Source organism: Choristoneura fumiferana, chromosome 11 (genome assembly GCF_025370935.1).
Source record: "Choristoneura fumiferana chromosome 11, NRCan_CFum_1, whole genome shotgun sequence".
Lineage (NCBI taxonomy): Eukaryota > Metazoa > Arthropoda > Insecta > Lepidoptera > Tortricidae > Choristoneura > Choristoneura fumiferana.
This window is the reverse complement of record NC_133482.1, coordinates 11,302,749-11,327,420: the sequence shown is the minus strand read 5'-3', so window position 1 is coordinate 11,327,420 and position 24,672 is coordinate 11,302,749. Positions and strand designations below refer to the sequence as shown.

General features: G+C 36.8%; 1 protein-coding gene across 1 annotated transcript in view; it reads right to left on the bottom strand.

The window, feature by feature from the left end:
• Nucleotides 1-5,565: 5,565 nt before the first annotated feature.
• Nucleotides 5,566-24,672, bottom strand: part of LOC141432794 (uncharacterized) — a 36,060-nt gene continuing 16,953 nt past the window's right edge. Inside the window, exons 4-7 of the mRNA XM_074094561.1 lie at nucleotides 24,334-24,390; nucleotides 12,285-12,379; nucleotides 11,380-11,499; nucleotides 5,566-10,673 (exon numbers count right to left, since the gene is read on the bottom strand). Coding sequence (XP_073950662.1) covers nucleotides 10,505-10,673; nucleotides 11,380-11,499; nucleotides 12,285-12,379; nucleotides 24,334-24,390 — 441 coding nt within the window. The 3' untranslated portion in view covers nucleotides 5,566-10,504. The remainder of the gene's footprint in view (nucleotides 10,674-11,379; nucleotides 11,500-12,284; nucleotides 12,380-24,333; nucleotides 24,391-24,672) is intronic.

The following is a 24,672-nucleotide window of genomic DNA, read 5'->3' as shown; positions in this document are numbered from 1 at the left end:
GACACGCCCAAAATAGGGTTTCGTGGCCATTACGAAAAAAATAAGTAATATTTTTCTAAGGATTTCGTATTTTATACGGAATCTTCCAAGTTTAGGTATATTTTAAACCTTAGGCTGCTATTTACTCTTAAACTACTAATAATTCTCAAGCAAACTTAGCCGTTATAGTTTTCCTTGAAAGTTTGATATACTTAATCCTGGATGGTAATCCTGATTTTTTTTTTAATTTTCCACCCACCGGTTTAGATTTTAGAGGGGGGGACGCTCGATTTTAATGAAAATTTGCACTTTAAAGTTGAATATTTCGCAAAAAAAATGATGAATCGAAAAATCGTCTTAGCAAACTCCTAATGGTTTTAAAATATCTATCCAACGATACCCCACACAGTAGGGTTGGATGAGAAAAAAAAAATCACCCCCACTTTACGTCTATGGGAGATACCCTAAAAAAAATTTTTTTTTAGTTTTTATTGTACCATTTTGTTGGCATGGTTTACATATATATCCGTGCAAAATTACAGCTTTCTAGCAATGATAGTCCCTGAGCAAAGCCGCGGATGGACGGACAGACAGACAGACAGACAGACATTGCGAAACTATAAGGGTTCCGTTTTTGCCATTTTGGCTCCGGAACCCTAAAAACGGTGGCGGGCAGCAACTGGACTCTAACTGCCCAAAATCGATCGGAATGGAAGAGGTTGAAGGAGGCCTACACCAAGAATTTGGTAGAAGAAGGCTGAGAAGAAGATCTATTGTTGAAATATCGGAAGCTTGTTGAAGGGAAATTATTCGTGAATAAAACAAAACAAAAAACATTAAAAAAAACATTGTCACGCTAACTCGGTCATACCTACTCGCTACACTTCCAGTCAGACCCGGAGGGAAGATAGAGTCCCTACTACTCCCTACGCTCTATCTATAAATAGAATTAACAGCAACATGACAGCTCAAATCATATCGCAACTGGATAGAACTAAACCAATCACTTAACATTTTTGTATGAGACATGACGCGTGAGGTATATCGCCGACGCATCGTCACTCACCAATTACAAAAGCGGTGGGTGTGCATAATATTTCTACTTTATGCCCTTGTAATAAAATAGTTTTTTAAAGGACAAACCTTAAAAATGGATACATTGATGCAGGGCAGCACAGGTGGGCCTTAATCAAATTATACAAATTGTGACATACAATATTCATGCGGAAGGGACGCGCCAGTGGCAGACGAAAATGTTCGAATTTTAAATGAAAAGCAATGAAAAAAGTGATGTTAAATCTAGCTTTGGCATTCATATTGTTACCTACTGTTTTTTTTTACATGAGACTCAAACTTAAGGTACCTAAAGTTATTGGCGGTAAGTAATTAGGCATTTGTTATGTGAAAACAAATAAATAAATATCACGGCACACCTGAAACCAACTCGCCTAGTCCCGAAGTAAGCCAAGCTTGTATTATAAAACTACTAGGCCACTGAGAAACACAAAGTACGAGTAGTTAAATAAATAGTACTTAAATATACCTGAGACACGAGAACAAACATTTGATTTTATTCATAATACAAATATCTGCCCCGACCGGGAATCCAACTTGGGACCACTGTGTTAAGAGTCCTGCCTATTTACTTTAAATTTTAAAATAATACCTACCTCTCCAGCATTTTATGACCGCAAAGACTTGAATAACTCGATAAAATGTAGGTATTAAAATTAGAACCTAGGTTAATAAGTCTTTTAAATCTACAATAACGAACTTAAAACCACGCAGGTCATTTTTTTCGTTTACTTTGGGACTAACTATTTTAAGACAGTGCTGTCATCCTATGGTTTTAATATCGATAAATTTAGTAAAAAGCCTACCCCATCACTAAAATATAATCGACAAACTGATTAATTCATAACTGGTAATGAGGCAGAGGTTTTTAGCCAGCCGATTGGTTCGCTCCCAAATTGTCGCGCTGCGGCTGCCTGCATATTTGATCGTTGCACTGGCGGTATTAAATGTAATTGCTGGACAGTTGTGGTTGGAATGATTATAGATTTACTTATAAATAGTGAAAAGCTAGATGAAAATTACTTAACCTCTTGCGTGATGTTTATATCTTAAATTATGCACACTGAAGAATAATCATTTTTTAATCCCCGACGCAAAAAGAGGGGTGTAATAAGTTTGACCGCTATGTGTGTCTGTGGCACCGTAGCTCTTAAACGGGTGGGTTTGAATATTTTTTTTAAACGCAGGTTTTTTCGGTTTGATGTTTATATGTTTTTAAAAATGTTCAGCCATTTTTTATTTAACGTTGGTGTCATATACAACTTTGTTGTTTTAGGTCAATACTTCCAAAGTCCCATAATATTTATTAATTTAACTTTAATGACGCAAAAAGGCGGTAATAAGTTTGACCGCTATGTGTGTCTGTGGCACCGTAGCTCTTAAACGGGTTGATCGGTTTGAATGCAGTTTTTTTTATTTGAAAGCAGGTTTTTTAGCGATGGTTCTTATACCTACGTGTTTTATCAAAATCGGTTCCGCCATTTTTGACATATTGAACTTTAAAGTGACAAAGTCGGGGGTTTTCAACTTTTTGTTGGTTAGGTTAGGTTAGGTTATGATATATGTATAAAATAGGTTAGACTAGCAGAAGTATTATAATGTAGGTAGGTATTTAGATAAAACTAGCCGAAAATCTTCAGCATTTGTTGGGCATAGTTGGGTTGGGTAATACAGCTACATTATGCATTATACGTATGGTATATAAAGAGTGCTTACTTTACTAACGAAGTATTTACTCCATATTTGTTTTCCAATAGGACGAGATGCTAGTGGTTAGAAACCTGACTACCTAGCCGGGTTATTCCGTGTAGGCAGATATTTGTATGAAAAATACGAATTTTGTTCTCGCGTCTTGGGTGTTTAATGTATTTAAGTATGCATCTATCATATTACGTTGCTTAGTATAACACAAGTGCGCTTACTTTACTAGGAAGTGTGTTTCCCGTGATATTTATATTTAATAGGTACCTACATTTGGGACCTGTTTCACCCCTCACTGATATTTTTTTATGTGACAGATAAATTATGATGTCTTCTCTACTATTTTCACAGAACAAACAGAAATGGCAACACAGATATGCGTCACATAAAATCTATGAATGAGTGGGGCGTAACAGGCGCGCTTCTTGATAAACATATTCGACGATTCGGCTATGAATGAATTACGAGTACCTATAGTTATATACTCTGTTGAAGTACTATTAAATAACAGCATTTCTTATTTTCGGAATTTTGTCGGAATACAGTGGTAGGTAGGTACTTATTTAGTTTTTTTTTATTACAACAACTTCGATAACAGTTGAACATGCATGTGTCACTTTTAGAAAATGTCTCTTCAGGCACGACAATATTAGCACGACAATATTTAGGTACCTATTTGTGATAAGGCCATATTCAAGTCTAGACTGTCATAATTCATTCATACCTCTCAATATTCGTTTTCTTGAATCTTTATTTTTATTACTGAATAAAAACAGAATACACTACAGTTTACTGGCAAAATTGATGAACCTCTGTTCATCCATAATTTTATAAGAAACTTAACTAACAAACAACCACAAATTCCTACAAACTTAGACCTAAAATAATAATATCTTCTATAATATTTATTACATCTAAAGCTAGGTAGGTACTTGGTTTGTAAATAATATGAACGCGTCTTAGAACAAAATAGTAATGAATGATGTGCTTAGGTACTTACTCTACCAATAATGTTCTAATTACCCAATACTTACCGATAACTTTTCACACAAACAAAAGCGCTCGGTGACGCGTTTTCCGGCGGAAGTTCCCACCCATAGATTAAAGCAAGATGGCGTCGCAAGATGGCGCCGGCACGCGGCGGGCACGTGCGTACGCGCACCCTACGCTGTTCCACGTGTTTTCATTGAAAATATTGTAGATTAATGGATACAATGGCGTGTTGTTTCACTCTCGAGCAAATTGGTTCCGGAAGGTTGGGGTTAAAACGCAATTGAACTGGTCATTATTCACACATAAAGAATTCAACGGTGCTCGGGCCTAATCGAATCGTTATGAGGGAAAATGTAGTTCCCTGGATTTTTTCCCTATAGATAATGTAAAATCGATAGCTTGGTGGAAAGTACAGTCGAACAAATTTAACCATGACCTTTGCGCTACTAATGTCATGTTGACATCGCATACTTTTGTCTAGGAAATCATAGTGAAATTGAATTGCACCCTGGGGCATGACTCAATTTGTTCGACAGTACCTATTTGAATTCCTGTGCCCTTTCTTTCATATATCTGAAACTAGCCGTTATCCGCGACTTAGAATTCGGTTATCGCTATCCCGTGTGAACTATGCAATTTTCCGGGAAAAACTATCCTATGTCCTTCCCCGGGACTCAAACTATCTGTACACCGAATTTCATCTAAATCAGTTCAGCGGTTTAGACGTGATGAAGTAACAAACAAACAGACTTACAAACTTTCGCATTTATATTAGTGGGATGACACGATTGAGGTATGACCGCTGTTTGTCTCATCGTCATCATCAGTCGGAAGACGTCTACCGTTGAACAAAGGTCTCCCCTCCCTCAGAACGCCACATAACTCGCCTCGTGCATCCACCGCACCCCCGCAACTCTCGCGGTGACCGGACAAGAATCTCCGCCCCATCCCATCATCGTACCTCATATTCGATCATCGCGATAGGGAAAAACATGATAGGAATATCCCCTGGCGAGATTTTGTGAGATCACTTATGTATTGTGTAGGAAGTGGAGGGTTCAAAATTTCTACATAGCCTTATCTGGGGAGGGGAGAGCCATTTTTACGTAACGTAACCATCATCATCATCAGCCGGAAGACGTCCACTGCTGAACAAAGGCCTCCCCTTAGAACGCCACAATGAACGACAACTCGCCACTTGCATCCACCGGTTTCCCGCAACTCTCACGATGTCGTCAGTCCACTTCTTCGAGCGATGTGGTCCGCCCATTGCCACTTCAACTTGCATATTTTTCCAGCTATGTCGGTGACTTTAGTTCTTCGACAAATGTCGTATTCCGGCTTCTATCGCGCAAAGAAACCCCAAGCATAGCTCTCCCCAAAACTCGTTGCGTAACGTAACCATTTGTCCACTTTTGTTGAAAGGTAGGTACAGTCAGCATCAAAAGTGTCGTTTTACAGCCACGTACTAAGCGCCATGCAAGATTGTCAATGTTTCAATACGACAGAGTAATATCCGCTACGTTCAATGCTGACTGTACCTACCACTCCGTTCTCAGATACATAAATAAATAATAAGTAAATATACTCAGCGGCACAAAATTTGGCCCACTCTTCATACAAAATTACCTATTACTGCATACATTTGAGGGCCAGATTTTTTGCCGCTCAGTATAAATTTGAATCAAACGTACAACAGAATTTTTTATGATGGAGTGAAATTAAACTGAATACATAATTATTAGCAATTCTTTATTTAGTTGAACCACCAAACGATTAATATAGTTGCAAGTTGCGAAAATAATAAAAAGTCGCAAATAATTCAAACAATTTATTCTAGTCCTTCTTTGTTCAATATTATAATCACCGGCCGATACATTTTGTTATTATTTTTATTTTGATATGGATAATAAAGCAACCACAAAAATTAGTAGGTAAATGAGTATTCATAAATTATAATTAACATCACAAAAATCGACAATCAATTCCATAAAAACACAACCGGTTGACTCCACGGAATACTTATGATGGGATCATAATATGTATCATATCCTAAACTGTCAGGAAAATCGTATAATATAGCTTAGGTACATTACACTGTGAGGCCGTAAAGCAAATAAATTTGAAGTCGTCTATCGAGCAACGCAATGTAATACTGGCACAATTTTTCATGCACGTCTAAACCGGGCATTACATTGTCATTTCTAAAGAATATCGACCTAGTGAGGCCATTAACGGGACCAAATAATTAAAGCATAGATCGTACTCGTCAACCTAAACGATATTTTGTTCAGCTACTTTTAAAAATACTCGGAATTGTTTTTTTTTATTACATCTTAAAGTTTGGAGAAGCAATGTACCTAAAGCAAAAATTTTCTACCGTGACAGGCGACGTCAAATTAGGCTCTAGGACTCTCTAGGATGGCATACATTGATTTAATTTGTATGAAAAGTGGAAAATCTAGACTATTGTTTTTAAAAGTCGCTGAATTAATGCCGTTCCGTTTGACGAGAACGATCTATGTTTTAATTATTTGCTCGTGTTAGAGACCCCACCCCGGTACAGCTGACAGCTGTCATACGGCTCAAGCTACATTGATCCCACCATAGGTGATCACAAAAGAAATCTCAAATATTTAAGTTAATATACTTAGGGTATCTTCAAATTCTCCTGGAATATTTCTGTATGTTGGGTTAGCTTGGATGAATGTCCTTGAGGTTTCCGTTGGAATTGTTGACTCAAAGTATAGTCACGCTTTAGACGCGGTATACTTAGAACATCGAACAATATATGGAAATATTTGATAACCACAATTAAAAATGCCAAAAATATTGAAAAGGGGTGTTAAGTCAAAAATACAACCACCTGCTGTAATATTCTAGAAGAGTCTGAATTACACCTTTTATGAAATCTATTTAAAAAAAAACTCAAAATCGATACGAGACTGCTGCAGACATCTTGCCGGTTGGACCAATATTGGCCATGGCACATCGTGATATATCAGTATGAGATATTATATCACAATCTCTTTCACTTGCGGCGGGTAACATTGGCCCAACATGTAGATGGCTAAAGGAACATTGTATTAATAATCGGGCGGATGAGTTACGTATTTTAAGGCACCAGTATTGTAAAATTTATATTTTTACCTGATAAAATTGCACTTCTAATGCAACAATGACATAATTGCATTTCTTTTTCAAAAATTATTAAGAGAAAGGTCTAAAATCGATCAAAAAACCATTTTTACACATTTATCATGAAAAGGTGAAAATTTACATTTAGGTTAGTGTTGTAGCAGAAGTGCGAAATATTGACTAACCTAATGAAAGTAAACAACAGGAAACGGCGAATGGGAATTCTCTTAGATTTGGTTTCATTTAGATTTTTAATATTTTTAATTCACATTAGGTTAATTACGAGCATAGATCTAAAAATTATGTAATTATTGTTATTTCAACAGATTTGCATAAATTAATGAAAAAATGCTTGAAGCTATTTTTATTTGCTGTTTACAATAACATTAAACTTCTATTGTTTGATTAGTATAATTTTCTACTTTCAGAGCAACATATTACAATAACCCCAAACAAGTTATATAGTTTTAATTAATCTACGGCAGCGATTTTCTATTTATTTGTAAGCGTTAATAAATTATGACGATCAGTAATATTTCTAATCTCCAATTTGGTATGTTACTTATCTTTAATAATAAATTAATAAAATCAGTCTAATCTAGGTGTGATGTCGGTGGTTAGTGGGAGGGGGGATTATTCTACGGAAGCTAAAGGGCAATATTTTTTTAAAACAGTCAAATATCACTATTAAAATTAACGATTGATCAAGAATTTAACACCTTTTCTAACAGAATTAACATTTTACGAGTATTAATAATCATCAGAAAACGTATTCATTGTCGCATGAAATCTAATTGCCCCAGTTGTTAGTAATTCTATGATCATATATAAACAGGATAAGTGTATGTATTTTACATTGCATATATTATATCTTATAGTAGTTACCATGTAAGTGAAATTCCTGATAACCGGTGCAGAAACTTTCCATATACGAATCTACACGTTTTTAAGCATATCTCATTTAAATACAGGAATGAAGTATTTTGCCTATAATATAACCAATTTGAGCCAGTTTCTTTATATTTATAATTAAGCTTTTTTTAACACACCTCACACTTTTTGATTAATAACCACACGTTCTAAGGCGGGCTTGCAAGGTCCAGCGTCAACTATACAGGATGTTTTCAAATTCATTCAGAATATTTTAGAAGGTTATTGGATTACTTTCAATGAACCCCTCTTTCACTTTTAACGCATTCACTGCCACCTGACTTCCACAGGTGCCACCGACGCACATGTGCGTTAAAAATGTATGAATAATTATGACAAGGGTACTGGGCGAAGTTCCGAAAACGCATATGTGCGTCGGTGGCAGTAAATGCGTTAACTCTAAGGGGCTGTTTCACCACTCATGGATAAATTTTATTTGACACATTAAATGTGATGCCGTCTCCGTCTATTCGGATAAAACAAACAGAGACGGCATCACAGATACTGTCACATAAAATTAATCAATGAATAGTAAAACAGGGGATAAGTGTGGTCACGCCTTTGACGCGATCTTTGAACTCCGATCAATGTTACGAACCCAACCACCAGCTAAAATATTACGGAAAACTCCTTGTATAACTCTGAGTTAACTACTAAACCGGGGTTAATTTGTGTCAATATTTATTAAAAACCAGGCTTAATGATTTAATTCGTTAACCTTAGACCGTGCAAGCCACCCTAAATTAAATTATAAACAAAGTACTAAAATGTCACCACAATAGAGAGCACGGCATCTTATAAATACAATACCTAAATGAAGTCTAAAATATTGGCCCAAAGAGTCCAGACATTATGTAAGAGTAAGAAAGACTTACCTACATTAAATTGTTACAAGACTCCGAGGTCCAAACATTTTGGCTTTAGTGGTCTATATTCATATGCGTAAAGAAAATAATAAGCTTTTATAAAATGTTATATTCCAGTAAATTCTTCATAAGGTCAAAATAAGATAAACAACTAAACAACAAATCAACTAAGTATTAAAAATAAAAACTTACAATTTTCTTTATTCATAAGACGTTAACGCCAAAATAGCTATTTTTAATTCGGTTAATAATTAAATAAAAAACCATCACAAACATGAGCTAGATTAATTAAATACAATTAGAAACCATATATAAAATAATCATAATTTAAAAAGTCGCATAGCGTAATAAAAAAAATGACTTTGATTTTTACCTTTTTATATTCTTACACAAAAATTTGAGACCAAAGTTAAATTATAGTCGGCAGTCAAACATTACATCAAGAAGATGGTTTTAGGCCAAGAATAATGTATAAAAATAAAACATGTAAATATTAAACATGTCAATCAAATGCTACATTCAAATCACGTCATAATCAATTCTAATTATAACAACAAATAATTAAGCCGATACAATGATGCAATTACAGAAAATACCAACAGTTTTGCAAAGTTAAAAGTTTAACACAATATGTACAACGATAAGATTCTAACTTGAACATATTGACAAGAAACGTAGAACCTTTTAGCAGTAAGCATTCTGAAGTGTACTAGCAATCAATTAATTAGCGATTTCAATATAGGTACGACAAAAACCATAACATGCGAAACAAAACGTAGAGTAAACATGACAGAAGTTAAGGCGCGTTTACTCTAGTGATTAGGACCGTTACACAGAAAAAGATAACGAATGTTAAAGAAATCATTTGTTACTCCATAGATCATTGGTATTTATTTTTTATTTAATGTAATAAGTAAATCGTTTAAAACGTAAATTTTGAAATAATTTGTCATTCTCTATCGTACAAACAATACGCTCTTTTTTATACAAGTGGATTATGTAATAAATAGCACAAATTGCAAAGTGTCAAACGTGAATTATTGAAAATTGCAAACGTCAATACATAAGGTGCGACTCACTGAGTGTTAGTAAATATCATTTACTGAGTACACTTTACTTTATTTAACAAACATATTTGAGAACAATGTATCAAAAACTTCAAACAAACATTCAAAAGCACCACACGCAATTTAATTCCTAAGTTACATTATTGTCAATGAGTAACATGGATATGTAAGCATTTATTGAGTAATGATTACAACTGTCATTTCAAACAATTAGTACCTTTTTGTTAATATCAATTTAAAAACTAATTAGTAAGAGTCTGCATTAAAATCAACGAGAAATAAACTTTGTATTGACATATTACACATCAAGGACCATTTTTTTACGATGTTACAAGTGTCGTTATAAAACAAATTTTTATAAACTGTCTACTTACAAAACGATCTGTTCCAATATTGAATTTAAGACATTTTAAAGTAAAGACCAAATATATTTTTTCTGGGTAACATTCTGGTGTTTTCGTTAATTTTGCTACTTTTTAAATAAACATTTGTGACATTTTATAGTACGGAACGAACAAAAATATGCATTCCTATGTGTAACCCAGCATTATCATTGCATTGAATGCGCTTCATTTCGTTAGCAGGTATCTTTCTTATCTAGGCATTTGTTTCTACAAACCAAAAGAAAACCCAACTATGCTTCGCATAACACCAATTATAACCCAATGCATTGACATTCTGTTAAATATATCTTTCCAATATAGTCCAGAACATATCAGCTGTCACAGTGTAGACAAGCTGTGCGATCTCTGTTCGCTACAAGTCTGTGACGGGGCCGAACACGACAGTCGTGTTAGAGTTGACGCTCGTGCGGCGCGCGCGGCTCGTGTCGTGTTCGGGCTCGCTCGGCAGCGAATCGGGGCCGTTCGGGGTTAGTTGGAGGCCGTTGAATTTGGAGCGGAGTTGGGTCACTAGTCGCTCCAGTCTGGAAGATGAAGTTACATTGTGATATTTTGAGATAAGTTGAGTCCTCTACCTTATTTTTGCACTACTTTTCTTTTATAGGCTGAGGCACGTACACACAGCATACCTAACCTACAACAATCATGTCAAAAGTTGCGACAGTACTACAAATTCGAATTAATACAAAACTGTCACGCATACGATAAAACGGATCCAACTGAAATACAAAATTATGGTTTGCAGCAACATTTTGCATTGGGGCCTGATTAATACTATTCGAGGTTATTTTTTTTTTCTTTTTAGTATTTTAAAAATATTTTTTTCTGTGTATCGAATATGTTTAAATAAAATGTTTCTCTTTCTTTCCGTCTCAAAATATTTCCTATTATAGGTAATGCGTGTTGTCATATCCTTTGATAGACTCTGTTTCTGGCAGTAGGTTAATTAGGTACTTGTTTTTAGTTTTTTTGTTTGTTAGAGCGTTAACGTATGTAGGAATGGAAGCATTACGGGGCGTTATCAATCAACAAACAGGCTTTAGTAAGTGCATAGGGTTAAGGTTCGGTGAAGATTATACATTCAATCGTGAAAACATGCAAAAAAAATGTTTTTTTTTTGCTTCAGTTGTACATAAAAATCCCCGAGATTATGTTACTACTACTAATAGTGACTACTATTATCTCGATCTTCGGTTGTGTGTTGGCCCCAAGGGCAGATCAGCTACTCACTTCAAAGCGTGTTCCTCCGCGTTTTGCTTGGCTTTCCTCATGTCCGCAAGTTCTTTGCGCAGACGCAGCGACTCTGTCTCTTCGTTGCCGTTCGTTATGCCGTTCTCGCTCGATTCTAGGCTGCGGTGGAAAAAATAAATAATTAAGAAAACTAGATTTTTATACTAGGTTCAACCGCCACAATTAATATTTGTTGTTTTGTCAAAATTCAATATTCTAGAACAAGTAAGTAATGCAGACAAAAAAAACGTCAAGTATGAGACGGACCCGACCGCTGAGGGTTTCGACTGGATCAAATAAGTAATAATTTGGTACACATGGTGCATTTCTGCTGCCCATAGACATAGACATCATTTATTCATTAAACAATACATGAGTGTGTTTGAATGTCTTATAGCTAACAATAAAATAAAATAAAATACATCAAATATATCCAACAGTTATACTCTATCTATACATTTCATCAAATATTTCGTCAATACCTACTGTAAAAACAAAACACCCTTTCAATAAAAATTCATTTCATTCATTCAAATCATTCAAGTAATTATTGTTAAATGAAAGAAAGATCTAAATGGAAGCTTGTGCTTACGCCGGCTCTCGATTTAGTGTTGTTGTTGTTGCTGTAGTAAATGTTGTTGTTAAATGAGGGTTCCGTGACAAGCTAATTGGCGCTAGTACCGTGAAGTCCTCTCATTCTGAGAGGAGGCCTGTGCTCAGCAGTGGGACGTAAATAGGCCGGGATGAGCGTGAAGTCCGTGTGACAACGTCGACATTTGCGTCACGGCTGTAATTGGTTGAGTAACTAAATGAGCCAATCGTAAGAAAGGCTGTAAAGTCAAACGGACCTTTCTATACTTAACCCATACTGTTGCACTGTACTCGTATATTTAGTAAGTCATTACCTGGTAGAAACCCTGAGAAGACGTAGTTCATCCTCCAGCTTAGCCACGCGATCCGCCATACGCCGCTTGTCAACTTCTGACGCACGCAGTGAACTCTGATACAAACAAACAAAAAATCAAACACGTTATTAGTTCTCTTTTAGGTACCATCAGCTAAATAAGTGGTCTATAAATTTTTGAACAAGTTCCTATCAAATGAATATGTTGTAAAGTCGAACTTTCAAGTTGACAGACGCGTCTTTTGGCATCATTGTTGTTTTATGACGTGCATACAATTATCAACTTTAGGGTGGTAGACCACATATTTGGCTGATGATACCTTTAAAAGACAAAGTTTTTTTTGTCAATAAACTTCTGGTATAGCCGCCTGCATCAATATCTGCCACAGCGGAGCGTGCAAAAATATCTGACACGTCCTACTGGCCTTAGAAACAGAGTCCTATCAGATATTTATGCACGCTTGGTTATGTCAGATATTGGTGCTGGTGACTATACTTACTTATAAAACAATAATACACATGTGCCTTTAAAAGGCTAAGTTTTTCTCAAGAAACTTCTGGTATCCAAAGCATAAAACTAATACACGTTTAGCTAGACTAGGAAAAGGAAATTAGGTATAATAAATAACACATACGCGCCCTCCCGCTTAAAGCTCGCGTGACATGTCGACCCCTCTCGTTAGTTGTGATCTAAACATAATTGAACTAATTTCACGTTAGCTAAACGCTACGAAGACCTTTAATTACGGAACCTAAAACAATACATCCGTGCCTAGGATACTCCCAGTAGCGCTAGCGTCAGCTAGTTCCGTATAATACCGTCGTGGTGACAGAAACGCGGGCGTAAGCCGGTGTTTTACCGACGCACAAATGGACGGCTAATGTATTCGCGGACACGGGGGGCTGACCGCGCACCTCTGGGACGCTAAAATAGCACTTTGTTTTACTAGGAAGTTGATAAAAAACAGTTGGATAATTTTCAAAGTTTAAAATAAAGTCGCTTACTTTTGCTTCTCTGAACGTATGTATGTAATTACGCTTAGATTTTTAGAAACTACGAAACGGATTTTTAAGCGTTTTAAAACAATAGACTTGTCCGAAACGCCGTCTGCGAAGAATTCAGATAGACAGACAGACAGATCTACTTTCGCATGTATCTAAATAAAATAAAAATAAAACATCTTCTATTTAGTAAGCACATTATATTCGGAATCGGAAATGCGCTGACTAACACCGTCGAGGGAAATAAGAGTCGAAGTGACAGTGGGCGGCTCAAATCGCTCGAAGAACAGATTAACCGTTGGGCAAGAAAGGTTCTCGAGTGGCAAACACGAACTGGAAGGCAAGACAGGAAGGCCTCCCACTAGGTGGACTGACTATATCGCGAGAGTCACGGGCATCCACCGGTTGGATGCAAGTGGCGCGTTGCCGTTCATTGTTACGTTCCAAGGCCTCTGTTCTGGACTTCTTCCGCCTAATGATGATGACATCGTATACAATCATCTCCGCGACCAAATATACGTTTAACCATCTATCTTGGCGCATCCTACAACGCTTTGTCTTCCAGCGTTTTTTAACTTCATCATTATCATCATATCAGCTGCAGAGCTTCCACTGCTGGACGGACACGAACGTCCAGTTGCTTTAACCAGGTTATCAATCCGTCTCGTTAGTGGAGGTCTTGCCCTGCATTTGCCAATCCGCGGTCTCCATTCGAGAACTTTCGGTCCCAACGGCCATCTCTTCTCTGTGCTATATGGCCTGCACAAAACTGGCTGTTTCCTATTTTCAAATATCCATCGGGTACATTTTAGGCCTCCAAGCAGTGGCCGTCGTAAAAGGCGTCCCGCTATCGGGCACACCACACCGCAGCGACGTCGTAAACTACCACTATCGAAGCTGAAAGCGCTTGTTTGAAAGCCTTCAATAATGAAATTGATCTGCCCGAGCATATCCCTTTATATTGCGGACCTTTTTGAAACATAAGTTCAGCTACAATGGACGATAAATTAGAACGTGATATTACTATGTTGAACATTGTTTTTATTAGCAGTTCGTTTACTTAACGAATGTAAGATTTTTACAAATTGAAAAAGAACTTCAGGTAAGCCGGACGAACATCTCCCCAGTTGCTCCTGGTGGTCCGAAGCCCATTGGTCAGTTGGAAGGACCCTAATTGGCGTATAATAGCCAAAAGATTAAGGTTCGAAACCCATCCGGTGTACCCACCCTTTTTTGCGTTAAAAAGTCATAGTACAGTCACCAGCACCAATATCTGACACAACAAGTGTGCATAAATATCTGATACAACTCTATTTCTAGGGCCGGAAGGACGTATCAGATATTTTTGCACGCTCAGCTGTGGCTGTACCTATGTTAAATCTTATCTGGGCATCTTAAATGTGTTTTAGTTAAATCTTATTGTTTATTTTATACCTAAGTTGACGATCGTGTTGTGAATTTAAATCAAATTAATGTAAATTACAATCAGAATGTTAATGTCGCCGGGACTCGTCGGTTTTCTTTGTTTTCAAGAAGATTCTTATAAGAAAGATAAATAAAACCGATCTTTTGTTTCGAGTGCTGAACAGCATTAGCAAACTAGTTTAAGCTTACCTATCTGGGAACTGATTTTCAAGAAAGCAAATCACTTGCGAAATGTGATACGTACTATATATTTGAAATTCGAGTAGAGTATCAGAGTAGGTGAAAATTATGGTGCTCATTAATTTTCTTTAACTTTTTGAAGAAAAGATTTCGCCAACACTTCCAGTACGACTGTTAGGTGTTTCACGTTTTCTTTAAGTATTTTATATTATAATGCTCATTGCTTTACCAGCTCGTAATTTAAATTATATTATAAGACCCTGGCCTTATACTACGAAGTGCAAAATTCAAACTTCGTATCTTGCCGTCCCGGTTACGCTATTTATTTATTTATTTTTTTTAATTTTGGCTATACTTTGCGATTGAGCCAGCGTCATGTAGATTTCTCTCAATAAGAAAAAAAAGGGAAATGAAAGAGGCAGTTGCTATTCTTTGAAAGAGGGAATCACAAAACAAAAATACGCAAAAAGGATACACACACTTGTCTCGAGTCCCACAAATAGGCGGCAAATTCCGGCAGAGAATAAGTCAATGGCGGAGTTCAGTAACGCGCTAATTAGAACAGTGTAAAGTAATTATCAATTCGAGACATTGTCAAGCCAGTGGAGAACCTACAACTAAACAAACACTACAATCTACGCTAATATTATTTAATACGATAATGAGAGGGTCGGTACGATACGAACTTCGATTTTCGAATTTCGTAGTAGCCCTGTATGAGTAGGTACAAGTGTGATACCAATATAAATAAAATAAAAATTGCACATTATCTTCAGCCAAAATAAAAATATAAGAAAGATTAGTGACCATAACTTTATCTAATAAAATACTCAGAATGGCGGTGCAAAAATATCACCGCCGACATTTACTCCGCAAATTTATCACTGGCGAACACAAGTCACACCCCAGCCTACAGTGACCCCTCTGGAAGGACCAAATTTCGTCAACGACCTCCGTAGTTAGTAGAGGGGGCGCAGAGACAGGAAGGTCAATTTAAGTTGGGGATCCTATCACCAACAATGAAGCTATTAGATTTTGGTACAATGTAATGAGCCTACAAGTTAGGATTGAATTTTTGCCACTTTAGCATATTTACGAGCTTTTATTTAACTTGCTCTATTTCTTTATTTATTTATTTGTTTGTTTGGATCAACAGCCACAAACAATAAACTTGCTACATAGGTATTTTTTCAAATCAATCGAAATAAATCAATAAAACTAAAAATATATATACATAATAATAAATGAAAATTAAAAGGTGATACATAGAAAGTGAGCAATTGTTTCCACTGTTACTATTTCATTTCCTCACAATCTAAGTGAAAACCTTTTTATAGCGGCAACATTTCTTATTGTTATTTTTACTAATTATGTGTCATTGCTGTTATAAATAAATTATTTTCTTCCTTTCTTTCAAAAGCAGAGTGTAAATTCGAGCATTAAACCCATTTTCCCCTCGACGTGTCTATCCACCCTCGCCGTACAGGCTTGGGTGGTTATATGAGCGCCTCGGGTAAAATGAATCGTTTTATGCTCTTGTTGTACAATCTACTATTGAATTTGACTTTGAGAAGCCCGCTCCCGCTCTTGGTTTGCGCGCCTGACAACGCGTTAAGTAAGATTACACGGCTAAGTCTATATGCGCAGACCAACAAACACACAGACAACCAAGCGGACCGGCTAATTTTGTTTGTTCCGCTCGTTATATATTGTTACTCTGTGTTGATGTATTAGCTGCCATCGTGACGCGTAGCCTATTAAAATAAGTAACGATCGGGGAATTACGTAAAGAGGAAACGTTAGTGTTTTCATGTAATGTTAAAAGCTGGGAGAGTTAGGTAAAGCTATTTATTAGGGTCAATTAGACGCAGAGAAGGAATTGACTGGTGTAAAGCAGCGTTTCCACCAGAGATGTGCGAGGATGTGTTGCGAGGAATATGTTTTTCATTAACCAATAGAAACGCTTCATTTACCTCACCTCGCTCCGATCAGCTGTTTCCACCAGAGATGTGCTGTGCGAGGATGTGTAAATGAAACATTTCTATTGGTTAATGAAAAACACATCCCTTGCAACACATCCTCGCACATTATTGGTGGAAACGCTGCTTTACTAATGAGGGTTTTCACAGAGGCGAAATATCGATAGATGGCGTTAGTATCGTGAGCTCCGTTTGACGTTTGCTTGCGATTGGCTCATTTAGCTATTTAACCAATCACGAGCAAACGTCAAACGGACCTCACGATACTAACGCCATCTAGCGATATTTCGCCTCTGTGAAAACCCTCATTCCGATCAGCTCATCACTATATTCCGCCTTTGTACAAGTATCTCAAAGTTTGTCAATTGTACTGTGTTTCTTTTCTTTTGTACAATAAAGGGTTTACATACAAACATACTATAATTTAAGAGTAAGACTTTGTTGGTGCAGCTGATATCAGTGCGAGTTCTTTCACCTTCTGATACGACATACGCAGCATCTGTTGTTTATTTCATACCTAGATATCTACGCAGTTGAGATAAAAACCAAAAGTAAAGTTCCCGTAGTCGGGTAGGGTTTGTTAGTGAAATCGATAGTCAAATATCAGTACAATGTTGCTGGGTATTTTTTGTTAGTTCTGAATTCACAATTGATGAAATATTTTTAATTGACCTTGACCACAAAAGGTTTCTCTCACGGGTACCGTAAAATGAGGTTACTTTGCCCCCCCACTGGATAACTATGCTCCAATTCTGTGTTTTGTTTAAATGTCTTGCAAGTCGAAGTCCCGGTACACGATAAGACACGATACACTTGCCAATAAAGTGGCAACACTGAACTCCAATTTTTTGTTCCGATATTTTCTTTACAAACGCTTATAAACGCTTCTTAGTATAAATTCAGGAGCATAGTTACCCAAACGCCAGGTAACACTGATCCTAAATTAAAACAATATTATGACGTAGTTTAAGCACTCCCACATGATAGTAGGGGTGATCTGTTTACATAAATACATATATGAACATACCACAGCATAATTTTCAAAATACAACAAAGATTAGGTACGAAATTTGAAGTAAATATTGGTGCAAAGTAACCACATTTTACGGTATTTTATGTGTAACACCAGTGCCAAGAACAACACGACAAATTGTATCTAAAATTCAGATTTAGAATATGTAATTAATTATGATATGATTAGATTCGACACAATCATAGTCAATAAGTCGGATAAAAAATAAACGATTCGTCGCTACATCGGCTGTACAGTCACCAGCATTAATATCTGCCACAGCGGAGCGTGCAGAAATATCTGGCACGTCCTTCCGGCCCTAGAAATAGAGTCGTATCAGATATTTATGCACGCTTGTTGTGTCCGATATTGGTGCTGGTGACTGTACCTACTTATAGTCGAGTTAATTCAAATTCAAATAATTTATTCAGTAAATAGGCCGCAATGGGCACTTTAACACGTCATGACACGGAAAGACCATCATTGCCAAGACGAAACTTGGCAGTCATTTTTTTCAAAATAAAATAATTACAAATAAAATACTTAAAAACTACAGTATACAATTAAAGAAAAAAATACAAAAAAAATAATAATACAGGGATGTATGGGGTCCCTTAGTTACAAACCTAAACACTAACTATATCTACGTTCAGTGGAAGTGTAGAATGCTTCCACCGTCATAAAATAAAATAAAATAAAATAAATGAAAAATTGTTTATTCTTAACAAATAAAGAAATATGTAGTAGGTGATTTAGTCTGCAATGTTTTAAGCCGTACGACTGACATTGAACCTTGGTTACCTTACTTAGTAATTTATAGATAGGCTACAATATCTTGTCCACAGGAATACCTTTTCCTTCAATTTTGACACCAATCGACCTTGTCCCAAACTAATCAAAGCTTGTACGTGTATATTAAAGACCGGAGAACAAAAATTCGTATTATTCATACAAATATCTGCTCCGGCCGGGAATCGAACCCAGGACATCAAGCTTCGTAGCCAGGTTCTCTAACCACTTGGCCATCCGGTCGTCAATCCACCCAACATTCAAATAAATAGCACAAAAGTTGTTCTCATGTAGGTGCAGCTTGTGATTTAGGATCAATTCGTATCCGTTCCCACCCTCAAGTTTAGCACGTCTTAACTAAGCAAGTTACAGCCTCATATTTTTGCACCTCAATTAACTTATTACACGATCGTTGTGCTGCGCCTGCGTGCTAATAACTTGTGCACACTGAGCAAGTGAGCTGGCGAGTGGACTGGACTCGCCCACGCATGGTTCCCAACTTAGGGGTTTTCCCCCAAATTTAGGGGGTATTTAAAAGGTATGGCATTTCTTAAGGCGTCCTATTTTTAGGGGTTATTATTTTTTTGGGGGATTTTATGCCTTATAAAATTTTTGTGCCTGGGATAACTGAATCTAGATTTTGCCTCAACAAAACAATAACGGAAGTAAATACTTCGTTCCTGGTTTTAAAGCTTCATGTATTATTTTTAATAATAACTCTTTTTTTAGGGGGATTTCCAAGTAATTGTGGTAATTTTACAGGTTTTTAACTTGAGCTTTAGGGATAAATATTTTTGAGAGTTGGTAACACTGCGCCCACGCTTTCTCGGAGCTACAGGTACATACCATGTAAGTAGTAAGTGGCTTATGCTTCCCACGACCATGTTTTGGAAAAAAAACATGTTAGGAGATTATGTCTTGGGTGCACAAATACGGACTTTAGAATCTGATATTTTCTGTTATTTTTGTCTTGCCCTAACACAATGTTCCTCCCGGCAAAGGTTGACTGGTAGAGATCCCTTAAAGGGACAAGTTCGCCTTTGTACATGTATCTCAACGTTTGTCAATTGTGTTTGTTTATTCATTTTGTACTAGCTTATGCCCGCGACTTCGTCTGCGCGGGTCTAGGTTATCGCGCGGTGGCGCCCTCTACCGGAATAAAAGGTATCCTATGTTGATCCTTGGGGTTCAAACTACCTATATACCTACCAAATTTCATCAGCATCGGTTCGGTGGTTTCGACGTGAAAGCGTAACAGACAGACAGACAGAGTTACTTTCGCATTTATAATATTATATAGTAGGGAAGTAGGGATAATAAAGAGTTTACATACCTAAAGCGGACTCAACTCTGATGAGTTGAGTCCGCTTTAGGTCTTATCTTGATGATAATACACCAATTTAATTCCTGAAAGGACAAAATTCAAATGCTGCATTATTTTGAGTTGATGTCCTCTCAATCTAGATGTATAAATGTGACCTAGGCTCACAATCAAAAACGGTTAGCTGGAAAACAACAGCATTTTTTTTTTCAAATAAGTAATTTACCGCGAGTGAATTTTGTCAAAAGTTGATTTTCTCCTATGTTTGCTTCGAATCTTACAAGTTTATTTCGATCCACTTCCAGTGGTCGAATTGACTTGAAATTCGGTATACATACATATGTAGATTGGACGACAATTGAAGTACCCAAGTAGGTACAATTGAAAATTGTTTACATTTAAGTTAGACTGTTCTTTTTTTCTTATTTATGTAATTTTGATTGTGTGTGTTTGCAGTAACAAATAAACGTTTTATCTATCTAGATCTATCTACACTAAAGCCAGCAATTATTTGTTATATTTAATAATGAAATTTATCAGAAGAATGAAATTACTCATAACAGTCATACGTAATTACACAATGCTAATTGAAACGGAAAACTAAGCTAGCTAAAACTTAATAACCTTAAATTTAACCCCCGACGCAAGAAAAGCCGGTGTTAAGTTTGACCGCTGTGTGTCTGCGTGTGTCTGATTTGAATGTGTTTTTTTTTATTTGAAAGCAGGGTTCTAGCGATGGTTCTTAGACATGTTTTATCAAAATCGGTTCAGCCGTTTTTGAGATATTGAACTTTGAAGTGACAATGTCGAGGGTTTCCATCTTTTTGTTGGTTAGCTGACTTGGATGTGCAACTAAAGATGTGGCAAATTGGCCCATCCGACGCCGATTTCGTCTTGACCACTATTAACGGGTTATAATTTGCCCATTCCCTTTGGGTACAAAAATGTAGGTACCTCTCAGAATACACTGCACTGCAAGGCAAGGCATATCAAAACTACAAAACTATAAACCGGATTTAACTAGTTCCTGGCACGACACGAGCGTTAAAAACCAGCCCCGCGCCGGGAGTCGAACCGGCGTGACGTCACCGGGGTGGCGCCGCTGCAGCCATCCACTTACATCTGCCAATATTTGCTCGGCACCCCTCGCACCCGTTCATATTTCAAATGTGCGGGGAGCCAGCAAAGACTACAAAATACAAAGTTACGAGGACCGTTTTTAGACAGAAGCGTAATATAGAGCGATTGTGGAGAAATTAAAAGGGCCAACCCTAATCAACTCTGTTAATTATAGAATTATAGGCTAGTGTTTCGTAACAGTAATAGGGTTGACAACTCCTGAATTTGCGATACTCTATAGATATATGTAAGTCAATGTTTAGCAAAGGAAAGACTCGGTTGAAAATTAAAAAAATCAAGATTAAATGAAAAGCATGCCCGTTTGACGGTTTTCACATAAGAGCTTCCGCGGTCAGTGCCATTTAGAATTACGAAATTCTGAGCTGCACGTCGATCGCATGTCTGTAGCACGCAGAGGCCGGAATTCTGTTGGCACTTTAGAGCTGTCATAGGGACTTCTCATTTATCGACTTCAAATATTCATATTATATCGATACATTGTAGAACACAACATATTAAAGAAGATTAAAAGTAGAGGTAAACAATAGGCGGTCTTTTCGCTAAGTATACCGATAGCAGTAATTGTTGCAATATCTTATATTTCGCGTACTAATACATATTTAAGAGTCTTTTATCCGGACGTTTTGAAATATAATCTACGCGATATTATCTATTTAAATTTATTTTATATAAATGATTAACAAACACGAAAACCTTAGAAGATATTATTATAATTCCTATTTAAAAATTACAAAAAGCTGGTATCCAAAGATTATCTCGAAGAGATCGCTCTTTAGCGATAAGACCGCCTATTTTTTACATCTACTTTTAATCTTCTTTAACATGTTGTGTTCTATAATTTATCAATAGAAGTCTTTATGACATGACAGCTGAAAAGTGCCACGAGAATTCCGGCCTCTGGTGCTGCACGAGTGTCGCGCTGCTACGTTCGCCTAAGTGAAATAGCCTTATTTGATGAAAGCGGTATGACATAATAAAATATAAGGTGAACAGGGTTATAGTTACGCAGCGGTGTGACAGAAGCCCCCATCAGAACGGTGAATGTGTGAATGCCCCCGCTTAGCTAAATCGATGCGCGGGTCCCGCTGATTTTATAATTCGCCGTGTGCAACCAACCACGCGAAACATCGCATGCCTACGCTTTTAGACAAGGACAGACGTCCCCTGTCAGAGTAGTTATTGCCTATATACGAGCTATTCTGCTTTAACTCAAGGGTCTTTTACTCAAGTAGAGGTAAATCGTCATTTCGAGGCCTTTACTAACTTAAGAGAGATTTAAGTTCATCTCTATAAATTGCCGTTATATTGCTTTGGCTTTTGTCACCGATAGGAAATTAAAAACATAAATGGCCGTCATATATTTGTATTAAAAAATAAACATACTTATTCAATATTAATGCGGTCACTGTGACATTTTGTTAGTTAACTAATTTTTATTTGGAAACAATTAATGACAAAGTTTTTAGTCAGATGTTCGCATGGACTAATGGTGGAGCCATTACCTAATCCGCTCGACAATCCGAAGCTAATTTGGTTGAAGTACTCTTTATTTGAGAATTAGAAAATTTTCCTCCACGGTTTTAAAATAAGCAAGTCGGTGGAAATCGAATTCTATGACATCCCCTGGTGCTGACTAAAAAACGGACTCGTTTTAACCCTTTTCCAAGCATAGTAGGACCAATTTCACAGACTACGGGTGTGCTATAACGTACGTAACATAGTCTCTGCCACGCGAAAAAGGGCAGGTTGAAATCTCTAGCGTTCTTCTGACCCTTATTTGGAATCACCTACAAGACCAGTAGATACTGCTGTGTAAGCAATTTTCCTGGGAGCAATCTCTACTCTTGGCTATGATTGTCCCTACCGACGTAAATTGTAGGTACTCATATCGAAGAAAAAAAATGGTCATAAAACATCATGTGATTTATTGACCCTTCCTTCTTTACGTTAATAATTTGGTAAAAACATGGTAGATGACGATGCCTTTAGGTAATATATATATTATGTTTTATTACGCAGTGTATATACTTCATTAAGTATACAATACTCCAGATTTGTGTCCCTTCCAAGTCGCGTCGCCCCATCAAACTACAGGTCTAGAACGTCAAGTATAACACAAACACATATCAAAAGACCGTTTCGCGTTCATACAAAAACTATATTCACCATGTAAATGACGAACCGAAGGCGTGAAGTGCCCTCGGCCACCCAAGTCGAGCAAATACACGTTAATAGCGATTGAGGTGAAAATAAACGTGTTGGTAGGGAAAAAATGTTTAGTTTAGGGCTTTGGGAGAGAAAACAAAGTTTGTTTTTGATGCGCCTTTGCTGAATATCGGAGTGAAATGAGGTCCTAGTGAAGGTAACAAGGTGATAAAGGCAGCTCAGCGATTTTTTTTTTTTTTTGAGTAAGTATTGGAGATGTTCTGACAAATATCTGTGCGTGAGTACTTACTCATACTTATTATTACACGGGCTAGGTTGATTTATGGAGTATCTGCATAGGAAATCAATGAAAATTAAGTTGATTTTAAAATTTCCGACAGTTTGGTAATTTCTTATTTCCCCGGAGTTACCAATTATTATTTATCAACAAACTAAGATTTTAAGTGTTGTTTATTCTGTTCTGTGAGACAAACAGGAGACACAGTTGCTTAAAAAAAAATAACGTATGCTCACTATGACTCACTTGAATTGGAACTAACTTAAATAACATTCAGTTTGAAAAATCTAATGAATAAAATTCACGGGTCAAAAATGTTTCTGATTTTAGGAATCCGAAGCAAAGACCAAACTTTACCAAAAGAATTTAATACAAATCATGAAATTAACGACTACCACCACGTCCTAGTGACCGAATCCGAATGCCCGAGATGTGACCAAACTCCTTAGAAACGGCTTGACCGATTTTTATGAAATGTTTTTGTGTATATTCAGTAGGTCTGAGAATAGGATGTAAACTATTTTTTATATTTCTACGAGGATGGAGTCGCGGGCAACAGCTAGCACATATTCGTTATAATTGCCATCTGTGGGAAACATTCTGAACTAAAACGTGGACGCGCTGTCGCGACGTCTACGCCATGCAGCTAGCGCCATCTACCTCGCTTTTCAAATACTTAACCGTCTACATAGATAACAAACGGCGCACGTGATATTCCAGAGATGGCGCTAAATTCAATGAAAATAAAATATTACTCACCTTGATTTCTTCAAGAGTTTTCTCGCTGAATTTCGATTCTGACGATGGCAAGCCACTCTGTAACAAAATATAGAACGATATACTTAATACCCATTTTTTGAATTACAATCTATATCACATTCTTACTATAACGTAAACTCAAAATCTGCACATTTCATTGGTCCAAGTTGACTGATAATTGGCCAATCAGGCCCGTATTTCATAAACAGTTATAGGTGCGTGCGACAAATAAATCGATTTAAATCCATTACACGATGGCACCTGTCACTTTGATTCTTTACGTATACTACTACTTGTACTATTATCTATTCTGTGCTACTAATGTTTTAATTAATGCCA